General features: G+C 38.7%; 1 protein-coding gene across 5 annotated transcripts in view; it reads right to left on the bottom strand.

The window, feature by feature from the left end:
- The window catches only part of KIAA1549 (KIAA1549 ortholog), a 145,813-nt gene that overhangs the window by 31,801 nt on the left and 86,050 nt on the right, over positions 1-27,962 (bottom strand). For all 5 annotated transcript variants that reach the window (XM_065840144.2, XM_065840160.2, XM_065840153.2 and 2 more), the window contains exons 7-10: positions 24,887-24,946; positions 22,168-22,313; positions 14,613-14,790; positions 12,220-12,404 (exon numbers count right to left, since the gene is read on the bottom strand). In XM_065840144.2, the coding sequence (XP_065696216.1) occupies positions 12,220-12,404; positions 14,613-14,790; positions 22,168-22,313; positions 24,887-24,946 (569 nt within the window). The remainder of the gene's footprint in view (positions 1-12,219; positions 12,405-14,612; positions 14,791-22,167; positions 22,314-24,886; positions 24,947-27,962) is intronic.

Below are 27,962 nucleotides of genomic sequence, written 5' to 3'. Positions count from 1 at the left end.
CCTCTCATGTACAACCATTGCAATAGAGTGTTGAGTTACAAAAATCATAAATTTGTTTCTTCCACAGGAACCCTCCTGCTCTCCCCCAACCTGCAGAATCCCTGGCATAGGCTGGGCATTCCGCTGTACGTCAAAACTGAGTAGAATCTAAAAACGTTACTTGTAGAACCAGGATGCCCATCTGATTTCATATGCAGAAGCTAGCAAATACAGAATGAAAGGAGAGAATGCAAGATGAGAAAGGATGTGTTATTCTACGCACATCTGCAGCTAGGGTGGCTGAAACTTTTTAAGTGGATTTCATGGACATTTGCTGGCAACAGAGGACTGCCAAGTCTCAGGTCTTACCATCCCAGGCCTCAAGACGCACTCAGTGCAGGCACCGCAGCAACTGTGGCTCTATTTTCCTAAAGCTGCAGGAAGTCAACTCCTCATCTGGTCTTAACTCCTCCTTGACAGGCACAGCCAGTCTCTCCATCACACTCTTCTTGCTTCTCTCTCCTCCTGCCTGCCAGCTGCCAGTTCCAGTTTACACTAAGAGCCTGAGGCTCAGTGCTCCTTATTCCTTTATTTGGCCTCGTAACAACCTCTGTGTACAGCAACAGATAAAAAAAAACTCTCTCGGCTTTTAAGTGACAGCTCTACAGAGCTTATGTGCCCAGAACAGGTATAATCCTATGAGAATTTAACTGGTAAATCTCTAACAAGACTCTGTCAATCGCATGCAAACATCCTCCCAAAGGTCTAAAAATTAGTCAGAAATGGGCAATTCCCCATTGAATCGGTAAAAGCATCACACAAAAACACCTTCTGGTCCCGTGTACTTTCTTTCCCCATCCCGCACATCCAAAGGCTGAGAACATGCAATAGAACCTCTCCAAAACGATTTTTTAAATTTGTACAGAGCATTCTATTTTATCTCAACCTTGTTCTTTAATAGAACAAGCTCTTCTTGCCACTGTAAAAAAAGATTTAGTACAAAACTGACACTTGAACAGAAAACTTTGGCCTGAATGATTCAAATCTTGTCGAGTTCTGTACAGCCAAATAACAACATTTCTAGATATCTCCTGCTAAAAAAGCTCAAGTTGGCAATACCAGTTACAGTCAACAAATGAAAAGAATGCATGTGTATATGTGTTTGCATATATGAATGAAAAACGAAAATACATATATAAAAACCTGGTATATGACTGAATATGAAAAGATGGTCCTCAATGAAAAAAATGATAAAATTATTTATTAAATATAATACCCATTATTTGAGAAATAGAAATATTAATATAATTACTACTGCAGAAACAATGCCAACAGAAACCCACGTTATTTTCTTAAAAAAAAAAAACAACTACACTGCTGATAACTCTTAGACCATGGCAACATTTATGACTTTTAACTCAGAATGGATACCAACCAAAATCTACATTTTCTGTGAAAAATGTTTGAAAGACACCAAAACACAACTCTGCTTTCTGAAAGACTAGATGGTCAGATCACTGAGACTCAGTAGAATGCATGAATAGTGTTGTTCCAGACTCAAGAAGTTTCTTACAATACATTTTCTTATGAACTTCTGTGTACCACCTGCCACATTCTTCCTTTTCTTTATATCAAGTTATATAGTGTACCAGATTGGACAAACTCTGCTCATCTTAGAACAGGTAGTCAAAATATCGTGTGTGGATCAGTCATCCACTACTTACAACTTCACCACCACGAAGTAAATAATACAATCTCTTTTTAAGAGCATGTTTGTGCCGATACCACTACCTGTTCAGGTGCTGAAAATGAGCCCATTTTATCAGCATCAAGTGCCTTTAAATAAGACTGCATAAAATCAGTATTAGTAAGGATTTCTTGTTTTAAATGCAAGTTGTTAGAGAAGGTTTTCATTTGTTTTATCTTTATATATTTGTGAAAGGGAAAAGACAAACTACTCTGAAGGTTACCACCAATATGAACATGTCTTAGCTATGGCATTCGTAAGGCTTTTTTTTATTATACAAATGCAGAACCTGCTGAAATCTAAGGAGAAGATAATTTCAAATTTCTAAGTCAAGACAGTGCTTTAATTCCATTGTTACACACTGAAAGACAAAAAGTATTTGAAGCTCAATTTGTAGAAAAATAAAATAATTTCTGCAGAGGCCTACAAAGCCTTTGCACCTTGGTCAAGACTTATTCTATTCAAGTAGCTAGTATTTTCAGTACCGTTCAAATCACAGAAATATAATATGCTTGCCAACATACTGTTTTGCTAAATGCAGAGACACACCAGGAATGTCAATAATGTGTCTTCTCAAGAAAGCAAATACCACACACATAGGTCAGTGAATAATTTCAGCAAAAAGCAGAAGAGAAGAAATACACTTAATCAGTATTCCTTTTGTGGTTCTTACAAGCGGCATTTGAATTTACACATAATAGGAAGCATAATGTATTAAGAATATTTTCTCTTAATTTTATACCACAGTCCTGCCTTGTTCCTTTTAGAGACAGACCCATTGAGCAGAGGCTGTTAAAATACATTTCTAAGGAAACAAAGGAGCTAAGTATAATTGCAAAAATAAAACTCAATGTTGGTACATAACCTATTCACAGGACAGGTATCCCTGTAAAGAAGTCATCATAAAGCAGTTTGGGTTGGAAGGGACCATCACAGGTCATCTAGTCCAGCCCCCCTGCCATGAGCAGGGACATCTGCAACTAGATCAGGTTGCTCAGAGCCCCGTCCAGTCTGGTCTTGAATGTCTCCAGGGATGGGGCATCTACCACCTCCCTGGGCAACCTGGGACAGGGTTTCACCACCCTCATTATAAAAAAGCTCTTCCTCATGTATAGCCTGACTCTCCCCTCCTTTAGTTTAAAATCATTACCCCTTGTCCTCTTGTAATAGGTCCTGCTAAAGAGTCTGTCCCCATCTTTCTTATAGGCCTCTTTTAGGCACTGAAAGGCCACAATAAGGTCTCCCTGGAGCCTTCTCTTCTAAAGGCTGAACAACCCCAACTCTCTCAGCCTGTCCTCACAGGAGAGGTGTTCCAAGTCCTGCTGAATTATGACTTTACTAACATGCAAGAACACGGAATGTTACCAAAATGACAGGATAAAGAAACTTTACAGAAAAAAAAAAGTTTTCAAATCTGCTAGTTTTAATGCAGCAAGGCAATGGGAATCAGTATTCTTAAAATTAATATGGGTTTAAGATGTAAGTCTGTTTGATTCAGGATGTCTTGAAGCAATTACAGATCACAAACTGCCTTCCACAACCTGGGATTCATAGCACTGAACCTTTCTCTGCATACCCAGGGCACCATAGCATAGGGTAGTGTGAATTTACTGTATTTATCTCACAATGCACCAGTAAGGACAATTCCTTGCAACTGCTACTGTGCTTGCTAGGGTCTTCTTAATTTTAACTCATTTGTTTCGCCATGTTTCTACTATCCCATCCAAGATGGTGCCTACTTCTTCCTCCCACAAGAGTCATTCATCCATATTGTTTGCAGTGACTGTTCCATGATATATTTAAAACATCTACCAATAACTAAGAATTTAGAAGTACTGAGGCATGTTTACCTTTCTCAGTCTCATTTTCCTATTCAGTTCATTCTTCTAATATCATTCCTACCCCTTATGCACATAAGTATACCCTCTGTATTTTTGTTTACTTCGCTCTCAACATAAAACCCTTTGAGATCATAGCTAGGGACTGCCTGTAAAGTATGCATACAAATTATACATGCAAATCAATAAAAATAATGTATTTCCGACTTAAGACAAAAGAAACCTTTGTTAATGAAAAAAGCGTATTAAAAGAAGACCCATTTGTGTTCTCAAGGTCTTTTTGTGCCATTGATGCAATTTCCCTATCTAAAGGGATATGATGCAACCAACTTGTGCCATCAGCACAAATTCATTTTCAGTCTACTTTCAAAAAAAACTACTAAACATCACTAAGAAATGTACAGAGGGATCCTTCACTGTTGCTGGTTTAGGAAATGCCTTTGAGGTCCAAATGAAAAAAAAAAAAAAAAGGTCTTTAATTTGATTTAAATACTTTCACTTGGTAACTGTGTATGTATGTAAAAAGAAGTATATGTGCAATGGCAGTTCACTATATTGCCTCTTAGGTGGGACGCCATCACCCTTCTGCTACAGCAGTGTTCCAGGCTGTACCCTCTATGGCAAGTCCCATCTCAAGAAGCAGCAGGATTTTGAGATCTGAGGGCCAAAAAAGCAGCTGTGTGTACAAAATGCTGCCCATTTTCTGATCTCTGACCACGTACCTCTTCATACATACTACATCTCACACTGGTCATCGCAATAGCACTTCTGTCAACTATCACCATTAGCGGGAATATGTAAAGAAGTTGAGCAAACCTGTCCTTGTGGAGAAGAAACATGCTTACAGTTGCATTGGCCTCTGTCATCAAGTTGGGGAAAAGTAGTGTATGGTATAGCCAGCGCTGGCACAGAAGAAAACCAGGACAAGCTCATGTACAGCCTCTGGCCCTCCTCCCCTCCTCTGAAAAGTCCAATCTGCGGTTTACTGCTAACCGCCAAGCAAATAGTAGGTAAAGCAGGAATCCCACAAAAAAATACCACCTCAGGAATTCTGCTTCTGGAGTAAGATTAAAAACAAATAAAGAAACCTGCAAACTTACAAAACTTTATAAAGCCTGAAATTCTCAAGACACCTGTTCTGAAATGTTTTCTTAAGACAGATTCTTCTCATGGATTTTCATCATTCCTCCTCTATTCCTTTGTGCATTTCTTCCTGTCACACTCAAATTACCACGACAGCTCAGTAAATTTCGCAAAATACAAGAGGGATCATGTTGTTGAAAGCCCTTAACTCTGAGTACATCTATGCCCACAGGCTGCTGAGATAACTGCTGTAACAGGCAGAATTTTGTGTCTGAATCACATACGGTTTTAGCCTTCCTTCTCAGACAGATATGCCGCAGGGTGGATACTACCTTAATCACAGTTTGGTGAGGTTCCTTTGCACGCCAGTTGGACAAAAGTGTCAGAAGTAAGTTAGAAAAAGATCACTGACTTTATAGGATCAGTGCTGTATATCAGTTCCACTAGTCTTTTGTCCATAAGTTATGTCAAACAATTACTCCTCCAAGGCCACGTACACAACTCTGATATCAACTGCAACTTCTAAGAGAGGTATCACAACACATAGCATAAATTGAGAAAACTCCTTTCTCAACTTGTGAGTAAAATACATTAATAACATGGCTTTTACTGTCTGGACAGAGAACATAGCAACACAGTCCAGAAACACTTTCTCTCCACAAATAATGAGAAAAATGTTAACAGACTTTTAAGATAGAGCACAGGTCAGCAACTTTCATTTATTTTTGTAATGGTTTAATTCACACAGAAAGTGCATTCACGTATGTCGTAGAAATAATCTGCTTGCTGAAACGAAGCTATGAGTGACAAGCATCATTAAAACCTTAGGCAACAATGATTTGATGTTGGCCCACTTCCTTGTTCCGAAAATGGCTAAATTCTACAGTAAACTCTTTATCATCTTTCGTTAGGAAAGACAATTTATTTCCTCAGCATTAAGGTAGTCTCAGTGGTCTATTATGTCTAGGATGGTATAAAGTTTATCCATATTTTGAAAAAGGATTATTTTTCTGTTTAACTCCTTTTCAAATGCCGCCTCCATATAAACGTCACTCTCTAAATCCATACGTTTTGAATAGCATATTCAGTTCTAGTCTTCCTCTCTCAAAAAGGACAGAAAATAATTTGAAAATGTTCAGCCTTTTCAAAGGCCAGCAGTTGGTTCAAAGGTCAGTTCAAAAGAAGGGATGAGAAAACTGGGCCTCCTCTGTCTGGAAAAAAAGAGATGATGGAAATGAGAGTATGAGGGAGATCTGTAAAGTCAGTATTGGCAAGGAACAGGTGCCCACAAATCAGCTGTTCACTGCTCCCTCCAACACAAGGACTAAGAAACATCACAGAAAACAAAGCGGTGGCAGGATAAAAGTAAGATGAAACAAGATGACATGGTTCTTCACATAACATGCTGTGGAAATCCCTGTCAACAGCTCAAATGGGTTTAGAAAGACAGGACAAATTCATGGAAGAGAAATCTGTTGAAGGCTGCTATGTTTTGTCACTTCTACAGAAAGTCCCCGAGACACAAATAACTGGAGGCTGAAGAGTTACTCAAGGCAAAGCATCACATGTACTTGCCCTGTTTTTCTTCCCTTCTATGGGCTTTTGCTTTTGGCTCCTGCACTAGCTGGCCTTTTGGTCTGACCTCAAGACAACTAACTCACATGCTTGTAAAAAAGCAGATGGAGACGTTTTACTTTTTGTATCTATCAGTATAAGCAGTATATCTAAGCGGGGTATCTTTTTACTACAATTTATGAATAGTTAATCCTCATTACAGAAGAAGAGTTACTACAAAAAAAGCTCATGCAGATGAATTGCCATGACAGAAATGTATTGTTAAGAAATAATTAAGATGTTGAATACTGTGTTCCTTCTTAGAAACCAGCTATTGACTCTGAAGCAGAACCTGTATGCCAATTCCAAAAAGACAACACTTTGGATAGTTAGTCAAGCTTGCTATTAGAAATGAATGATATTTGTTATACAAACAGTAGGCACAGACATGAATCTCTCGCAGGAACTCACGTCAGTTTTCAAGTAGTTTTTATAAGATTTATGTCAGTTGCCTTTCTTAACGTGAGTCTCTTTTGACTGGAATTATTCTGCAATGCAGAGCTCTTGCCTCGACATTATACAGATGAACAAAAGCATTACAGGATGTCAAAACATCACAAGAAGTCTTTATATCAGGAGCAGAAGCCTAGTATTTAGCCTCCAGCAGGGTTGGCCTCTCTGATCCTGGGAACATCCAAGACGTAGTCTACTGAATACACAATAATAAGCAAAACTCTCAATTCAGAGGTGTAAAGTTAACACCTGACACATGAGATGCGGATATCAGATATTCCTGCTTGGGGGGGGGGGGAATAAAAATCCAGACAAGCTTCTCTAAGACATCTTGCAGAACGCATGACTCCTTACCTGTAACTGAGTGACACGGGGAGGTCTGGCTGGCTGTCAGAAACAGCGCAGATTAGCGCAGAAACGTAAGGGCGGGTAATGGTCCCCAGGTGATCACAAATAAGCTGAGGTTTGCTGGCACACGATGCAAACTGGCAGCCCTCCAGCTCTGGCACTACCTGTGCTACTGCTCACTGAGAGGTAAGGTACTGCACGCTTTGTCCTAAGATTCACAGGGACCGACCCACCTCCCACCGCCCCCATGTGGACACACAGGACAGACACTGAGACAGAGAAACATGTTCAGCCAATAAGAACCATGGTGGCACACAGAGGACCCCAGAGAAGAGCAACTCCTGGCTGGAGAAGCCGGTCTTTTTTTTTTTTCCTCCTAAGGCTCTAGGATGTGCCCTTGGAAAAACTAAGAGCTGAGCAAATCACTCCAAGTTAGCACTGCAAAGATGATGACTTCAGCATGCGCAGCATTTACAGGAGAGCATCTGAGACCTTCTAAATAAACCATCAATGAGCTTGTCCACAGATGTGAGATTCTTGTCATTAGCACAGGGAGACTTTCCCTCAGTAACTGTCTAGAGCTGAAACTAACTCTGAAAACTCCTAGCAAGGGCTTCGACTTTTTTCTCCAGATGCTTGTACACAGCAGAGAAAGTGAAATCTCTACTTAACCAGGTTTCATTTTAATTTTTGGATGTCCATAGAGAAAGAAATAACATTAACAACTTTGTTTTCATTACAGATAACAGGTAGAATGTGGGGTTTTTTTCTCTCTGGGGAAGAGGAAGAGGGTTGATGGCATTTTTTGCACAAAAATATCAGTAGTCCAGTAGAGAGCAGAATGATGATTTGAGCATTAAAGATATTTACGCATTTTTTCTTTAAGAAGAAAAATAACCCATGGCATAAATTCAACTGTCCACTTTTGCAAGTAAAAAAGCTCAAAGTTGAGGCAATGTTGTGGTGGATATAGGCAATGGCAAGAGAGAAAATCCTGTAATTTAAAAATGCCATTTGTGCATCTTTTTACTTCCAAAGACATCTTTATCCTGTGCAGCAACCCAGACCACATCAAGGTGAATTTCCAGTAGGATGCTATGGCTTACAGAACATGTCATGAATACTTCATGTGCCCTTTAAATATCTTAGTTCCATCTCTTGAAAAGAATTATCCTTGCACAGACCAATGAATCTTGCATAGAAATTCACTGCTCTGACCTGCTTCCTTAGCTCCCAGCTTAAAAAGGGTCCAAATAACTTTGATCTAAGCATGTTTTCCCATCTAATCTCCAAAATGAAAAAGGTCACCTAATATTTTTCAGGTATTGTTAGTCCTGTTCTGAGGCAGAGGGATTGATTAGCTAATCAGAGTCTCTTCAAGATCCAATATTTTTATCTTCAAATCTGGTTTTCCTAGCATCAGTTCCCCCAAAAGTCTCCTCTCATATGTATTTATGTTTATGTTCACTGAAGTAGCAGACTTCTGAGACTATGCAGAAGTAAAACACCCCTTACTATCGTTTGAGTTCGGGCTCTCTATATATCCTTTGCAAAAAATAACATTATGAGCCTTTTTAAGAAGGACCCATCTGTCAGCCTATCTACAACACACTGATCCTGTGATGAAACTAGAAGGAAAACTGGAAAGAACACAAACTGGTTGAGTGGCACAGTACATTTAATCTATAGAACAGTCTACTCTGCCCATGTCCTCATCTTAAAAGAAACATTATCTTTGTATTATCTACTTTGAGAGTGACCTGGCCTTGAGGGTGGGGACAAGCAGCAAATCTGGACTCAAGCCCAGCTTCAGGGCTGCCACGGCACATAAATAACAGATGCAATTTTGGGTACTTCTGCAGATTTGTCACTGCAGGGCCTGAGTATTTTCCAACACAGCTATGCCTGCTGAAGTGGAAAATACACTATTATCGACAGTCAAAAGTGAGGGACTGTGACCCAAATATTCTAAAGGGGTGTCCACAGAGCAGATTTGGGACCAAAGCAGGTTAGCTGTGCTGGTATGATATGCTGGCCAGTGTGAGTGATTTCTTGCATAACGCAACTACCTCGTGATCTTTTCCTCACTGATGTGTACCATTGAGGCACACCCAAAAGGCAGGAAGAACCTTAGCATCAACAGATAATAGTACTGTTTTGCTTCACCAGAAGATAGACTGTGAGGGTATGTAGCTTATAACTTTTAATGGTGGTCACAGGAACACAGAAATCACACCTACTCCATAAGAGTAAACCTTTACATATAGAACATTAAAATTAAAACTCAAATAATTATATTGTCTGCGTGCATATCAAAATATTTCAGGAAAAAGCTGGAGTCTAAAACCAGAATTAAGTGATGAAGTGAAAAGAAGGAAGAAAGAAAACATGGTACTAGAATGACACATGGGACTCTAGAATCCTGAAAATATGCAGCATTTCTAAAGCATCTCTCTGAAGAGAAGAATGCAAATTTGTAAGAGACTCTAAATTGACAATAAAAAGCTGCTGCAAAATTTAAGTCTTGCTTATGTAATCTGCATTACTGTACATTTACAGAAGTTCTCTCTCGTGACATTTCAAGGAATCAGCCTTTTAGTGGCAAAGTCTTTCCTCACCAGCATGAAGCAAACAGGCTCTTCCCCCACCCCACTCCCAACCTTGTTCCAGGCTTTTAAATCACAGGTGACATAATTTGCTATCAGCTGCTACTGTGAACTCTAACCGATTATTATGCTGCCCACTGATCTGCTATGTTAAAACGCCTAATTAAACATGCTGAAAAAAAGACTGTGATACCTCTGGAGATTCACCAGTGCAGTATGATATTCTATTTCATCTGAACAAGAAAAGGGTATCTCAGGTTCTTGTCTTCCAACCAACACACATTTTCAAGTGTGAACCACATTGTAGACTTACCACATGGTTGAAAAGAATTATCTTCAGTTGCCAGTATGGATATGCCATGCATATGCTAATGAAATACTTTGATATTTATATATTCCATTTCTATATTTACATGAAAAGAAAATTTTTTAAAGATTAATGGAAGTGAGAAGAGCAAGCACTGTAAGTGCCCCTTTATGGATTTCACCAATGAAATATTGATTCCAAGAGAAAAACACAGATCTTTAAACTAAATATCCTTCCATTTAGAGATGTCGTACAGGCTTTTGCTTCCTTTTGTTACCAAAGCCAAGCTCTGTAAAGATAGAATGGAATAATTGTGGGTACAGTGAGGAATGGGGAGCCCTGGTCAATTTTTCAATTCAGTTTATTTACAGGCCTAAATCCTTTGATCATTTCTTTGCATTTAATGTAATAAAAAGTATAAAAAACACAAAAAAAATTTAAAGGGTGGGACCAGACCAAATGTCCCTCATCATTTGTACACTGTTATGACTATCTGAGGGTCTTTAGTGCCTGTTAAGTATGCCTTGTTCCTATCTGGAATTCCAACTCCGTGTTTGACCACACGAAGATATCCCAAAGACAGCTTGCTACTAAGAAAGCCAGAGTATGACTCTAGTTCTGGATCTTGGGTAAAGGAGGAAAATGGTTTTCAAAGTAGATTCTGCCAGTTATTTGATGTACTAAGTGATAAAAATTTAAGACACTTTTTATTGCTTTACCTCATTTAGTATTAAAATATGAGCCATCCACCAGCACAAGGACTGGACTAGATGTCCATTCTGGTTCTTTCTAGTTGGCTTGCAGTGACTTGCCTAAAGAAGGCAAAGTGACAGGCTCCCTAGGCGAGCTGAAATGAGACTTGCATACAAACAAGTTTAAGGTTTCTGACTCATGAATGATTAAGATGAAGAATACGGTGGAAGCAATGGAGAAAAACAACAGAGGCATTTTCCCAAAAGAAAGTAAAATTACAAAAGATGTTTTTGGCCTTACAGCCAAACCAACCGCTTTCTTACAAAAAGCTTGCACCAGCAAAGAGACAGTGAAAAGGTATGTGACGAAATAGTGTATCAAGGGTAATGAACCTCTCCTGCTTTTTTGTATGACCCTTCTCACACTATTCCTCAATCAAAATCCACATTATGTATTACCACAGTACAGGTGCAACAAGGTACCGGGGGAGAAGTTCGTCAAAGGGTACCACTTGTTGCCGACCTTGATTCTGACACCCTAAATCTGCAGTGGCAACGCAAGAGGAAGTTACTATTGATTTGTTCTGACTGCTTTGGAAGTGCAACTGCTTCCTGCTTCTCTCATCTTTCACATCATTAATTATCTTGAACAAGAGCATGGTCTACAGACAAGGCTTGTTACAGAGAAAACTATATGACTGAACATGAGGTGACAGTACAAGAACACGACTACAGTACTACAGGATTAGCACAGGCGGATTATTTTACCTTTTATAATGTCTCTGAAAGTATAATCAGTAATAACCATCTCTGACACACAGACTGGTTCCTTACAGTTGTAAAAAGGAAAAGTAGGATTTGTAACTCTTTAGTCACTTCTCCATTTTTTTTTTAATGAATACAGACTTTGTGAAAATCCTGGGTCACATATTTTTTAATTTACCATCTTGGGCAGGAAAAAGACAGACTTCTGAATTCCTCACCATCTTAACCCAGTCCTCCAACAGCCCAGTCAACATGCTCACCCATGCAGTCTCATGCAGATTCCTGCAACAAGCTCTCACAACAGTGACATGAGCCCTGGCAGAATGCAGAGCAGCAAGGATAGGCTCTAGCAAATTCTAATTCCAGCATGAGGTACAATGGATGGTGTGGTTTAGCTGTCAAATCAGTTCAGCAGAAGCTTTCCAAGGAAAAATTCAGTCCTCTGCAGAAAACAAGGTCAGTGATTCAACACTCAGTACACACTTCCCCTTACTCAATCCTAGCCAGAGCCTTGAAGTGATAAAGAAAGGTTAGAAAGGTTACTTTCAACCTCAGTGCCCACATTTCAGAAGGATGTATCTGTCTAAATGCAATATCATATGCCTAGGAGAACAAATAAAACACTATGGGATTCTTGACTTCAACTACAATTTGAATTTTTTTCTTAACTGAAAGGCTTTGAAACTGTTTCCACAGGCTGTTTAAGGATTTTGGGTGTTCCCTAGACTCCCACATTTATTTCTGCTCAGAATAATCAAGCTCCTCTCAGCACAGCTTCCCCTTTTACCTTCTGTCGCTGCTGAATGTTGCTCATCGTGTCTGGCTGAAACTCCAGTTTGTCTGTTCGACAAAGTTTCCAGTACAAAATAATGACGATCAGAAGGACCACTGCAACTGGGACTGCCACACCAACAATAATCCACAGGTTGCTATTCTGTGACTCTGAGGTGGACTCCTTCAGCTTCTCCACAGCTGTGAAGTTAAAAGGAAGACAGCAATATTATGTGGTTATGTATTTTAAACTGAGGATGCTTAAAGGTTATGTACTTTTATGTTCTTGTAGATGTTAGTTAAGGCATTTATCAGAAACCAGTTGCACATGACACAAAATGTCGTACCACCTATAAGTTAACGTATGTCATGGTCAGGAAGCATGGGGCAGGTGATGGATTGTCCTGGCCTACCTCCTTCTGAAGACGTGTGCTTAAAATACTAACGAAAATGCACTTCTGCCTCATCATTCTGCAACCTGAAACTGAGCTGACACAGTGAAACGGGTCCAGAAAAATGACTTACCACTAACTGCAAGTTGAGAAGGACGTTTCAATAGTACTGCCTGTTTCCTGTTTTAAGCAGTATTATCAGCTGCCTCTTCTTTTTAGTAATATATTTTGTTACCTTCCCCATCAATAATCAGAGGCAATTTGAAATCAGTAAGACCCTCCTCTTCATGGTGTATAGTTCTGCATTTTTTAAGCCTATTTTCCTTTCTTTGTTTCATTGTCAGTCTGTGAGATCCCTTAGCCCCAAACAAGAAGACAAAACTACTGGAAGTGTAATCAAACCAGTCACGCTTGTAAACAGCAAACTGGAAGAATCAACAACACTTTCATTTGTTCTATTTTGCATAGTGGTTATATGTACGACTAAAAACCACAGCAGTAATACATTTCTAGTCAAACTGATGCACTTTCTTAAAGTGACATTTTCAAGTTAAAAATAATGCCAACTTATTTTTATATAACGTTTTATTAATAGCCATTCTAATGATGAACCTAGACATTAAAGGAACATATTATAATTCTTATATTTTATACATTTGATGGCTCACTTATGAGATTACATTTTCTGTTATAAAAATAACCTTTTTTATCCAGCTTCTTCCAATAAGAAGAAATACATAAGTTTTCTATGATTCTATGCTTCTTAAAAGAACTTTCTAATAACATGTCAAAGATAACAAGTTTCAACATGCAGGATAAGCCAAAAACACTCATTAAGTTTGTTCAACACTTATTTATGTAACGGGAATTTATTCTTGCAAGTTTTCACATTTCTGTCTAACCAGCATTACAGTCCATTAACAGATATTAAGCAGATGTATGTGAGCTTCTGACCCATCTTTAAACCACTGCTTTAATAAGGGTCAAAATTTAGAAACCCATCCAGATGGTGCCATTATTGCTATTTTCTTTCTTTTCTTTCTGCAGAGAACTTTAAAAATCAGACACGTTTGTTCTATTGGCAAAACACCCTGTGGTAGAACGTAACTCATACCTCCATATGGCAGAGAAAACAGAAAAGGTAATTAAGCATTCCTATCAATGAGATATTTTGTAGATCATATACATGTCTGCTACTGTTTTAAAATACTTCGAAGTTTCTTTCCTAACCATAACATGGAATTTTGAGAAAGTCTTCAGCCTCACTCCCTACCACAAATTATTTACATACCAGCCTTCCTAAATAAAGTCATTATATGACTTTATATGACCTGCCACTGTTATTTGGATGTTTCTAGTAAAAGACCACATTACTCTAACATTATCTTTATTAAAAGATCACATTACTTGTACATGACTGATGGAGAAATAAAAATAAGGTCAACTGTATTCAATGAGGGAAAGGAACTACTTTTTTTTGCTTATATCCTCCAAAATGGCCCAAGTAGCATTAGCCTACATTTTTCACTCACAGAAACGATAATTCAGACAAACAAAAAAATAGTGACTTGTGTTAAACTTCACTGCCACTACTCAGCTAAAGGAAACACCCCTTTCACACTGACACTCTCCCATCCCACAATCGTGGGTTTTGTGCAAGTTCCTGGACAAGATAAGGTGCACAGAAATACTGGACTAACAGAAGGAGATGAAAATGCCAAGAAGGTATCTAGTTAGCACAGTATTTTTTCTACCACAAGCACTGAAGTGAACGCAGTGAGGCTTGCACTTAAGGACTTCTTGTATTTCTAAGCTCAGCAGTCTTCAAGAAGCAAAGCAACATCACATAGCTCACTGCCAGACTGCTAAAAGCTATTTCCTCAGGATTGTAAAAATTGCAGCATTCCAAGAATGAAACACTGCAACAGTGGGCACTGTGCACTGCCGTAATCTAAAAATTAATGTCACCCTTCCTGTTTCTCTTTGCTGGCATGAGTGTGGATTTGAGAGAGCTTACGCTGTGCAACGGTGCCCTCAATGCGGTATCCAAGGATGATTGCGGCCCGCTGGATATCAACTCTGTTCATCAGATCTGAGCACTTCAGAGCACTGAGCCTCTCTCCATCTTGGTCCTCCACAAAATAGATCAGCTCCACAGGGTTATCAACACCAACTAACCGTGACACATTCACGATCTGAAAAGAAATTGGAAAGCTTTTATATTTAAAGTTGTATTTATTTGATCTTTTAGTCCTTACCCTCTCTCCCCCTTCCTTTCACAGGGCCTGGACCTTAAGGACACTTAAGCGAAAGGAAACATTTGGAACAGCCTTGCCAAGATGGTACCAGTATCTGTCTTAACTGTCACTGTGTGCAACCCTTAGTGCATAAAAAAGATTCTACCTTGTATTATGATGTAGAAATACAATTGCTGTTAAAGAAAATCCCACTGTGAAACCAAATATTATATTATTATACTAAACTGGTACATTTTTGAAATTGTCAATATCCAGAGAAGTCTGACGGGAAGACGTGCCGCGTGTAGTAATCCAAAATACTGTGTGCAGCAAAGGCGACAGAAACACAGGCTAGTTAGCTCATCTGAGACGAGCTTAAGCAATGTTGGGCAAGCATAGATACACAAAGCTAATACTCAAGTAATAGTAATTTGTTTCCAAACTAAAATTCATTGTATTTTCACCTAATACTTATACAAAGGATCCTGAGCAGCAGTCTTCCACGGGAAGACAACATTGCTGGAATAACACATCGGTGTCTAATTACACAAGCACTATTCAAGTGCTCCAGGGCCCTGTGAAATTTACAGAAATATCTATTTTGTAACTAAAAAGAACATTTCCAGGGAAGTGATCCCCTTTATAATACATTTTTATGGTAAACCTGAAATTTTCGGTTTTTTTTCCTATTTATTTCATGACAATGTCCAGATCCAACACTAAAGGGAACTGCTTTCACTCTAAAGCTGCCAACACCATGCCATCTTGGCAGCCTCTGCTGACTTCAGCATTTGTCAGTTAGTAGTAGCTACAGAAGAGATTAGCGTGACTGTGCTTTTCCCTTCTTTGCTTTGTTATTCGTAACATGCATATCTCTATTCCAGTTTTTCCAAATGTTGAGCAGCTACACAGGCGAATATTCTGCTAGCTTCATATAGAATTGTTTGGTCTTCTTCAACAAAAGCACCTGTACAGTCACCTTGATCCTCCAAACAGCTCCCCTGGCATCCACCTTTCTTCAGAAAGGAATGTATTTGATGCTGTGGGAAGCAATTCTTCCTTCCTACTTCTAAAGACATTAATAATCAAAAGAATGCATGCTATGAGGAAGGCCTGTAGATACTCTCTAACCACCAAACATCTACATTGCACAGGAGAATCACATAACAGCTTTGAATTCCTGTAAAATTAAATCCTGTATATAATAACTCTCTTCCGTTTAACCACTTACATGTAATGGTGAGTTCAACCTAGAATTAGGCCAAACAAATAGTAGGAGGTATTCTATCATGTAAACCAGAGTTTGAAGAGCTCTAGAAGGAATTGCCACAAATAGAGTAATATATTTAGCTTCCTTTGGGATTATACTTTACTATGAAGTACATATTTAATAAATTAGAATCTCAAACACTGCCTATAGGCTGAAATTAAAGCAAACACACAAATGTTTGCATGTCTGAGGCTTACAAAAGCAAAACTTCATATTGTTTCCTTTCCTGGTTTCCAACAAAACAATCACGTTGAAAGCAAGCAGTGCAATGTTCTAGCTCAACAGGGATGATGTTCTGATCTTTGGGGGCATCAACTCAACATGTCCTAAAAAAGCATTTCCCAGGAGCAGCAACAGCAAGGTATATAATGGCGAGAAAAAAAAACCAAAAAAACAAAAAAACAAAACCAAAACAGAACAGTCTTATGAAAGTCTTCTAGGCCAAATCAACTGAAAGCAAAGAGTAACATTCAACATCAGTCACATTCGATGCAAAAACGAGAACACCTACAAATAAAGCAGAAAAATGTGCAACTATCTGAAACACAGTAAGGCCTACTAGCAGGACCCATTAACCAAGGCTGCTTCTCATCATGAGTGCTATTCATTCTCCTACCAGCTAAGTGGTATCTGATCCCTGACTGAAGGGAGTATTGATAAATAAGGTTCCAAAACACATATTGAGCAGCTGTAAGGTTTCACAGAACCCAGACATATAATTAGTTAACAAATGTCCACAGCTTCATATTTCTACTTCAGCTGGGCTGCATTCAGCACAGCCTGGTCTCAGTGCACAGAGCAGCGGGGAGTACGGACGGGCATCTATTTTCAGCAGGTACGAACCCCTCCTAAGTAGCACTTAACTTGCACGGAGAGCGAGGGAGTTCAAAGGCCACATGGGACTGAAACTCAATGAGTTGCTCATTTAATTTTATGAAACCTCTCTGTGTGTAGAAAAGCTAGAGAATCAGAGAAATGTACAAGATTCCTTAATTGAATGGTTGTAGATTTTATGGCATTGTAGAGCATCCAAGAAGTACTGTACCCTGTTTGCCTGAAAATACGACAGGGTCTTAGACAATTTTTGCTGCAAAAGATGCTTACATTTTTTCATGTATAGCTGTCTGGACGCTATTTAAATTGACTTTCCTTTATGAACTGTAAGTAGGGCTTATTTTTGGAGTAGGTCTTACATTTCAAGTATCTTCAAAAATCCTGAAAAATAATGCTAGGACTTATTTTCAGGGTAGGTCTTATTTTTGGGGAATCAGGGTAATTATATGCATGTTATATACAGGGTTAACAGTCAGAAACTGGCTGAATGGGTTAAAAAAGGAACTTCTCCACAGCTGCCTTTAGAAAGGGCAGAGAGGAAGGAAGACAGATTCCAGGTTGCCCAAACTGAAACAATACAATTTTAACACAGAATTAAAACCAACAGTCTATGATCCCTTATGCCAGGGAACAGGGATGGGTGAGAACAGTCAAAGTGGAGGTGGGAAGCAGCAGCCGGAGCTATTTCAGCACAGTCTAGAGAACATGGGTATGAGAACGAAATTACTCAGTGGAGGGCGGAGATGCAGGCTGCTGTTGATGAACTAAGCTCACTACTTAACACTAAGTTTTATCTGAAAGAATTCATTCTGAACACACAGTATTTTATGACTCCTCACACCACACTGAGGGAAGCTGCAGACAAGATTTCAAATTGGAGGGGAGATGGTTATGGATTTCTATTTTGGGAAAGCTGATGGCTGAGCAGGGTATTCTTGGTGTGACTACAAGATAACTAGATGTGTACATTAACACAACAATGGTAACAATATTGTCACTTCAGTTTTCATCACTGTCACGCTAATTCTATTTTCTTTTTTTTTAACCACTATCTGAGTTTTCTGCAATACAGAAAATGGCACACTGGATCCCAACAGTTTTTAAGTCTGTTAATAAAACTGAGGTGCACAGCTGCTGTGTCCATTTTTTACAGTTTCTGTATACTAAGTTTTGTACCATTTTGCTCCAAATTACACTCCCTGGGCAGCTTCAGATTGGTTTTGTCTCATATTTTACAGAGGTGTCTATATCCTTGAGAGTGCTAAGAATGCAAGCACAGGCAGAAATGGTATTTTCCAGGCTCCCAGCAATGCAGCCCATGCGTAAGGAAGTACTTAAGCAAAGTATAAGTTCTGTATTTATACTTTGGCAGTGAGGGATGACATAGCGAGGGCAAAGATACAAGAATTTCAATACATGGGAGGCAGAAAGTGGGAAAAAAAAGAAGAAAAGACAAATTCAACTTCTGTGTACATAAATGATATAAACTTTGTTGATACTAGATGTGCATTTAACCTCTACAGAGTAAAGGCTTAATGGTGTTCAGGTGTCAGTAAATTTAATTTAAAAAGTGTTTTCAAGAGAATACCATAGGTCAGTGAATGCAGTTGCCTTGGCAACCCAGTGTAGTTCATAATTTGAAGCAGGGAAATCCAGGTGGTGGGCAAGCTCGCAAGGCATTTGCAGAGGGTTAGTCAGCCCGTTGGGTGTCCCTGGGTGAACTGGCTCAGGGTTCCGAAGGCATGAGTGTTACTTAGAAACAAGCAAACACGCATACTCAATCTCCAAAATGAAATGTATGAGGATTATTTTCCTTTTTTTCCCTACGTTCATCCCCTAGGGAAAAAAAATAATCAAAAAAGTTTGTGCTTTCTGCCTTACTAAAGTAGGATTTTAGTGTCCAGGCTATTGAATCAAAGCTGTACTGTGGTCTGAATGGCTCAGCAGACAACGCAACATGAAACATATGTGAAGCAGGCATCACATGTAACCTGCCCAGGCTCTGAAAATGCTCCCACAGGAACCTGCTGGGAGAGAAATGGCGGTGCCAGCTGCCTCCTTCAAGGGCCCCGGCCAGACAGGACAGCGCTTGTCACGGCACCAAACACTCACCCGCTTTGGCAGACCCTCCTCCCACTGAGCTGAGGAGACTATTAAGTGAACTGAAGGCAATGCCAAGGGAATCTTCTCCGCTGGCTTGCGGAGGCTTGGCCAGCCAAGAAATCACCAGCTTGCCAAAACAGGGGTAGGAACAGGCTGGGGGCAACATGACAGAGAGGCTGGTGTCTGCCCGGTGTGGACATCAGAGGGGTGAAATTCCTCTGAGGAAAAAGTAAAGCAGCAGCAGTCCCCAAAAGCTCCATTTAAAAACCTAAAAACTCCCAGCAGTACTGGGCCTCTCCTCAGATTACACACTCGGGAGAGACACACAAGCTGTCGGTAGAAAACCAAGAGAATGAACCTCTTTGCCCTAATGAAAAGCTCAATTCAGTCATTATGTCCTCTCATAGTTACTATAATACTTCCTCACACACATTACAACTGCAGTGCCGCCTAACATGCTCTTTAAATCAGAACATTGGGGTTTTTTGTCACTTAGTAGGACCACCTTTTTGCTTTCTATCAGGTTCAAAAGACCAAGCATGCTGAAATGACAGAAAACTAATTCTTTTTGTATTAGCTCCTGGTGTATTTTCAAACTACAATTAAACCATTTAATTCCTCAAAAAATTGAAATTTGAGTTATTACGGTAATCTATAGACAAAATATAGCATAGTGCCTAGCCTCTGCAGATTCAATTCAAACTAAACACGTACCTTCAAATTTGCAGCAACAGCAGATACATATTAAATATATATATATATGAACATGAAACATTAATATAACCATCACACAGAAATCAATGGAACTATCTCACTGTTACAGTCGGGTGTGAGGCTTCACAGTTTTTTTGGTACGTAATGGTTACAGAATTTTTTTTTTTTTTTTTTTTAAATCATGAAGTGCCACCTGTCAACAGTGCAGACAAACGAGAGGGGAAAGCACAGTGTTTGGGCACCCTAGGTAGTCCAAAGCTCTTATTCAAAGTGTTTAGCTTTAAAGAATAATTTTTTAACATTCTTAGTTCCTAACACATGCCTTTAGAAACGAAATCTAAACCTTACAAGGTATCACTTATATTTCCTTAGTACGTGAAAGGAAAGTAATATGCCTGTTGTAATATTCACAAATAATTGCTTCACCTTCTGACCCACAGTCCTGATTTTCTACAGAGCTTAGAAATGCCACATTTCGATACACTATAAATATCTTTCACTTTAGGAAGAACTCCGGTCTATAGGGGCTCCACACAAGTGAAACGTGTGTCTAGTCTTCTGTGGATATATGCATGTCCTGTTAATAAAAGTATCCAACACTTTGGTGTTGCTGGCAGCTTCTGTTCTAATTTTTACTTCATTGTGGCCTACTATCACAGCAGTCACTGGTTTGTGTGCAAGAAAGTTATATGGGAAAATCTGAATGTAATGCACAAAGAACATCAATAGCTCCCCCTGAAGACACAAATGGATGCCTATACACAACACACTTTAAACATAGCTTATAAACTTGGCTATGAGGAATAAAATTAGCAGCAAGCAGTAAAACTAAAAGGTTCATTGCAAATGACTACGGATCAGATCCTCAACTGACAGGGCAGCATCCTTGAAAGAAATCGTCCTCCTCTCAGAAGCCTGCTGCCAGGCGCATCACACCAGCTACATCCTGCAGCCTTCCACATCTCCTTTATTACAGCACTGACCCTATCTAACATCCTAGGCTATGAGCCCCTAGGGAAGCCCCATGTTATATGGGATGTTATGATGTGTAGAGCATAACTACGAGAAGTCTTTGCTGCCCAAAGACAGCAGTTTGCAGACTCTTCGCACTTAATTAAGTGGTATAAATGAGCAGCACCACTGTTTGGAATGTAAGCTGAAGACATCATTTTATGTCTTAGTAAGTAAAACAAAGTCATAAGAAAAACGCTGTATTTTCACCTTTTGAAATATTTTTCTTCAGCTAGAAAGGACTGTTTGTAATTTTGTGCATACAGAAATAAATTACCTGAGCTTTATGTAAAATCATAAAACCGTAATCTACACATACACATTTTATAGGCTGTGGTCTCTTTGCTAGTAACATAAAGAATATTTATTTAATTTATATGCAAAGGGAGGACTGAGGCATAAAGAACAAATTGCAGTAAGAGGTGTTGGGAATACAAGATGTGAAACAGACATCTATTCACAGCAGTTCAAAGATGCACAAAAGAAAAATAAAGTTAAACCTCTATTACTGAAACAGATGTTTCTGAGACAGGAAAATAAAAGTAAGAAAATTCCAACATCTGGAAATTTAAGTGGTAGCAAAAATGCAGGATTAAATTAAATAAAGATAATAGGTCTGAACTACTAGAAAGGCATCTGTGAGGTAAAACAACTGTAGATGAATTATCAGGAAAAAGTAGTTCTTAAGAAGATGAGTCATTAAAAAGTATTTTGGCTTTCAGTTTGTTGAACTCACTAAAAAGAACACATGTGAGAATTTAAAACTTAAACATCCAAGTCTTCCTGGACATTATGTGAATAATTCCATCTGTGACAAAACAATAAAGCAGCACTGGAATTCAGATAGCAGAAGCTGCAGTGTGTACAAAATCTGCCATGATTAATCATTCTTAAATGAAAGCCATTCCTGTGACCAGGAGTACTGTCAAAATAGGCAGTTAAGGAGTAGAACATACTACTCTACTGCTGCATCAAGCTGCACATGATTCTATTTCATATGTTTACACCATCATCAAAATGCGAGAGAGCTGTCAAGTAGCAGTTCCACAGTACTTTTTTGACTGAGATGACTATCCTGTCTCCTTTTGCTAAGCACCTCATGCAAACTAGACAAGATAGCAAATTTTGAAATCAGGATGTTGGTAAAATAGTTTTCAATATTGTTTTTAAGAAGTCATCAGACACTTAAAATACTCAGTCATTTCTATTTGTTACGTTTAGCTTTAAAGACAACCAGGTATCCAAAAGAACCATATTTTAGGTGCAAAACACAAGCATCATCAACTAGCTAAATGTGTTACATGCTTTTGAGTTATGTTTCTGAAATCAAAACCTAGACAATATTCACTTATTCAATGATTTATTACCCTTTATTTCTTCCTCTGACTTTGAGCTCTTAATACCTGCACAACGTTGCTGCCTGCAAAACTGGCTCGTCTCCATATCCGCCCTCTGACCAAAGCCTCGTTTAACAGGTGAGCTAGTTTCCGTTCCATCTCAGCCTGAAACACTTCCTCCTGAATTCGCTGGTCGATGACACCCAAGAGAACTACATTGCAGAGAAAGTAACCCAAGAACACAAATGAGTTAGTAAAACTTTTCAGTGTCTTTTCTGCAACTTCAATTACAAGCTTTGAGTCACCCTGCCACAGCTCATGGACAATTCAAGAGCAGCTGTGTTCATACGGGAATACTGCCCAGTTCAGCTGGAGATTATGTGCTGGAAAGGAAGACATCATCTGGAAAAAGGTTTAAATAAATAAATAAATCGATAAATACATAGATAAATAAATAAATAAATATTAGGGCGGAGTGCATTTCTGGAATCTCAATGAGGTTAGAAAGACACAGGATACTAAAGAAACAGTTTCAGTTCTCAAAAAATATAAACTTGTGAGCATTCAATGAATTGTTTGAAACTAAATAAAAGAGAAAATCCAGTCTAAATTGTCTGCTGCAACTACTTTCAGTCAAGATGTTGTGTTTGGAAGTGATACGGAGGTGAAGATGGGCAGGGCAAGGGTTCAGAATTGAGGAGTAAAAGTACAACAGCAGCACGAGTGAAGCTGTGTATTCCAAGAGTACCTTCCCTCGATAAGATTAACAAGAATGCCAATTGTAGCACAAAAAACGTGGTTAGTAGCCCTGCCCACTTTTCCCAAACCCATGTACACTGGGGCAGCTGATGCTGAGAGGAATCCCTGAGAAACACCACACAGGAAACATGAAAAAAGCACGGGCCTTTACTAACAAGACGACATCCAGTAAAAGTGGAGTGAATGGAGTGTATCATTCAAATGACATAATTAAACAACCCTGAAGGATGGTAAACGAGCTCACCACGGACTGCAGAAAAATAATTCCGTTTTCATCCCTGTGCCTCTCCACTGAAATGGTTTCTAATATTTTAAAAGTCCCTTTTTTCAGTAAGTGTTTTGATGTCTATTTTGTAAAAAGTTGTGCTTAATAAAAAGCCATCCAGTTAGATAAAATCAATTAAATATAAATTTAATTTTTAAAACAGAAATATGAAAACTACTTTCTCCATTTAAAAAATTTCACTGCAGATATCAGGAAAAGGAAACCTTTTCATGATTTCTCACAGAGATCAACAGCATTTGTCTTCTAAATTCAATCATAGACTAAGTATCTCAGACTTAGATAGCAAAATAAATAGACAGTAGCCTAAGGCTACTATCTACAGCAAGTAGAAGACTGTTCTTGCCTGTGTATTGAATTTCAGTATCAATGAATTATGCTTAATAGTATTGTACAACTGAGAGGGACAGCTACAGAGAACAACTGCATTTCCCCATATTTTATTACTATTGGGATACATGCACATATATATGGGTAATCTAATGTTAAAAACTTTCATATGCATACATTCTATCTTTTTTCCTACATCATGATTCATTACCCTTACAACACAATATAGAGACTGAAAAGACTGACCCAGCCAAAGCCTACTTGTTCATCCTAGGCTGCGTGCAAGAACTGGGATTACAAAAAAATTCCTCTACAGCAGAAATGGTGCTGCAATTGGCTTTCAAAATCTTACAGTCAGCAAGTTTAGCAAAACCCAAAGGGACATGATATTTGAGCTGCAAGAACCCCCTTCTTATTGCAGGATCTAAGGGAACTTCCACTAATGGGCAAAGCAAACCTAAGGCTGCACAAGAGAAGGTGGAGGCATGACCAAAAAAGTCAACACAAATCTCTAAGGAAGGATGACAGTGGATGTGCAATACACACACGCAGTTTCATGTTACTGAACATCATCTGATTTGCTTCATTTTTCTTTAAAACAAACTGTGTGGGCTTCAGAAATTACGTTGCAACTTGGTTTCCTGCCTAAAAAGTAAACTGGTGAGAGGAGACAGCAATATCTGAAAAAAAAAAAAAGAGGTCTTTACAACTGGTAAACTACAAGTGGTAAAGTTGTGGGAAGACAAAAGCGTATCCAGTGGGGCATCTGCACCCTAACAGCAAGTTTGGTAGGCACAGCCTGGTCACCGTTCAGGCTTTCTGCTTAAAAGCAGGTAGAAACTACAGTGCGCAGGCAACCCCAACAGCCTTTGGGCGTCTAAACATGACAGCTGAACTGTGCCTATGAATTATAGAGCAAAACATCCAGAAGACTTAGGTGGGAAGAATCTGCTGTGAATGAATCAGAAGAGATCAATGAAATGTGATGAAACTCTTTCAAGTACTTGGAATATAACTGTTTTTATTCTGGTTTATTCCTGGCATGTTTTGGTAAAAAGTGCCACACATATAAAATTTTAATTTTCACTTAAAATAAAAACCTAAAAATCAACGTGGTATACTGACAGCATACAGAGTAGACACTTTATGCCTGACAGTGTAAGTTTTCTCACTAAGAATGAATTGCTTATTGACACAAACTACTTTGAGCACATTATCAAGGAACTGCAGTAGTTCACACTAGACCCGGGAATAACACTTCCCAGATTTTCCAGGTCAATAGGCCTGGGGGTTTAGAATTTATTCATTTCAGACTCATAAAAATGTAGCACCCCTAAGCTATTGATATTTACATAGGCTAGTTACCCTGTTAACAAAAATAATTACACTCTTACTTACAGAGACTGTACGTACCTGTTCTCACCCAGGAAGATTTCATCAACTGAGACACATTAAGCTTAGGATAATGAAAGGCTGAGGGGAAAAACAGAATGGAGGAAAAACATCCATAAGAACAGCATTGTCAACAACATACACAAAAAAAGAAGCCACTTTCTAATTCATACTGTCAGTAAGCATCTTATTTACACAGATGTATTACTACTCCGGAGGCTGTGCAGACACAACAGTGAGGAAAACGCTACGAACATCCACCCTCCTAGTTCACCTCTGCACAAAAAGAAGCTAACTGAAGCAGTCAGATTTATTACCTGAAAGATTTCAAGCTGCTGGTACTGAGGTCACTGCTCCTAGAAATTTAAAAGCTCAATGTCTGAATTGTGGCTCTTTCTGAGCTAGCTGCAGGATCACACTAGTGCTCAAAGGGCAACGAGGCAACTCATGAGCACCTCAGAATGAAAGTGAGACTTTCTCCAAGGTAGAAACAGCATGGAAATACTAAATGTAAAGCAGAAAACTAAATACATCTGATTTGTGTTCCAGACTTGTGCAGGGGAAAGCATTTAAAAAACACCATCTTGATAGGGTTTTTTTTTACAAAAAAACCCAAATAAATGCATGTAGAAACATTGCTGTAGACAATTCTCATGGTTTTTGTGTTTGGCTTGGTGGCTCCAAGCTTATTTTCTCAAAATTTCCAAAAAAAGCTCTCCTCCAGCATGAAATCATTGCCTCAGTGAAATAAATGAAGTCCATCTCTACTGACTTCAGTAGGGATAATATTTTTCCCAAGGATTCCACTGGAGAGCAGTAAAGACATGCCGGGAAACAAGAGAAGATGGGGGCTGGGCCAACACTTTCCTCAAGGGAAGGCTTAAGCTTCGCTATGTCAATAAGGAAAAGAAATGATCTTCACTTTATCAAAATATTTAATCCAGATGCAGTTTGCTAAGCATTATACAAAGGTTAATTTTTAAACCATTTCATGGATAGAAAAAACGCAGCACATAACAACTAAATGACCTGGCCCATACTAGAGTTATTTAAAGATGTTTTGTCTTCAGTTGTAGAATAGTTTGCCACTATTGCATGTTTCAGAGAAATATAAAATTACCATTTTTATGAATTAATTATGCAATAATTTGTAGAGGAACTGACCTCTGTCAGTGTAACTAAAACCTGATCTTTTGCCTCTTGAAAAATTTGTTATTTTTTTGTTAAGACAAGGGCAAAACAGTCAGAAGTTACATTGTACCTTTTATTTTCATAGACTTATAAATAGTCCTATGGAAAAAAATGAAAAACGTTGTTATTCCAGCTTTATTTCAATAATAGTACCACTAGACTCACAAGAACCACCTGAGAGGTACTTTGTGACTTACTGTTCAGAAGAGTATCAGAATATGGTCCTTTATTCCGAACAGGAAACATCATCCCTCCATACACTGACCAGGATGCATCAAATTTCCAAAACTTTCAGACACACAAAAAGCACCTCACAGTATATTTAAGCAAACACATTTAATTTTGGCATACTGCTACATGATTCTTCTGATTGTAGCTTTTTATATTTGAGTTCTATTTACTTTGGTCATGCAATTGCTTACTTTGATTTAGAAACATGAGCTGAATAAAAAAGCATAAACTATACTGCATCTCTTGTTTTTCCAAAGCATGGAAAGAGCAAGATAAGAAAATCAAAAACCTTCCAATAGCCATGAAGTTTTGAACTGCCAGCAGTTGTGAGTTTTTTCTTCTTTAAACCAAAATAATGTTTTGCCTGAACACTTAACGTGCTCTTCACACTTTCTCTAATTAGTACTTGAAAATGATTTAATTCATGCAAATTGCTGGATGACTATTCACTTAAACTTTTCACGGCATTAATGAAATTTAAAAATAAAACAACTTGAGCAGAAAATCTTGAAAATGAAAAGAAGGATGTGCCATGAACATTGACAACTAAGGCTGGGTTCTAAAACCTGACTAGGAATGCATGAAATGATGGATACTTCTGCAACTGAGATCATGCTCAGAAGTCAGAAAATCCAGGCTCCAACTTTATCCACAGATCTGTCAAGTGTCTCAACAAGACATGTGGCCAGATCCTGAGCTCAGCTTGCAGCAAGATCATATTTGCAAGATTCCTAATGCCCCCAGAACTAAGGATTAAAACCAGCACAGACTAATTGTTTTCCTGAGGGAGAAGTTGGATAGACGAAGTGCAATTATTAGTTAGATTGCAGCTGGTCTGATAATGGCTATAGATGTATTAATGAAGTAGATGCTAGCATTGTTAGAAGATTCTAAAATGCAGCCCTGAAGCATCATACTGCATAACAGCATTGATTCCATGCTGACCGAAAAGCCAAAGGGTCACCTGGTCACCCCAAACCCTCTCAACGGCACTCTGAAGCACATCACTTGGGCAACACAGCCTTCACCAGATGCTCCAACAAGGATCTCTCTGACTCTCTCATAGAGAAAGGTGTGGGACCATGCAGGATAGAACCAGCACCATATCGATTGTTCTTATTTCTGATAAATGGAGGGACAGTAAGAGAAAGGATGGAGGGGAATGCAATTTTTGGAATGAGAAGGCATCAGCTGAAAAAAAATCCCATGCAAATATGAGGGTGTGGGCAACAGTAACACATTTTATCTGTTCAAAGTCTGTTCAAAATCTACCCAAAAAAAAAAGCCAAATATTTCTGTAGTCTTTGGACTTTATCATACGATTTTGTATTATTCAACTGGCCTTGCAACATCTCCAAGATATTTAAAATAGATGCCACCCATCAAAACGCTACTTATGCCTCCAAAAAGAAGGCAAGTCCCAAGGCAACTCTCTCTATATAAAGTCATAATAAAAACACGGGGATTTATTTGAGGTAAGTTCATGAAGGCAAATATTCTTCATCTACTCCACAGTTAAGCTTTGCCTGTCCTCAGAGAAATCATCCAGCCATAAAGAGATATCAAATACATTATTTCCTACTGTTTTTAATGACCTGGCACACAAAACCCATGACTAGACTTCGTTTTCTTTCTGCTGACATGTACTTTTTGACAATGTAACCAGTTCACAATC

This window comes from Patagioenas fasciata, chromosome 1, assembly GCF_037038585.1.
Source record: "Patagioenas fasciata isolate bPatFas1 chromosome 1, bPatFas1.hap1, whole genome shotgun sequence".
Taxonomy (NCBI): domain Eukaryota; kingdom Metazoa; phylum Chordata; class Aves; order Columbiformes; family Columbidae; genus Patagioenas; species Patagioenas fasciata.
This window is presented reverse-complemented; position numbering and strand designations above follow the sequence as displayed.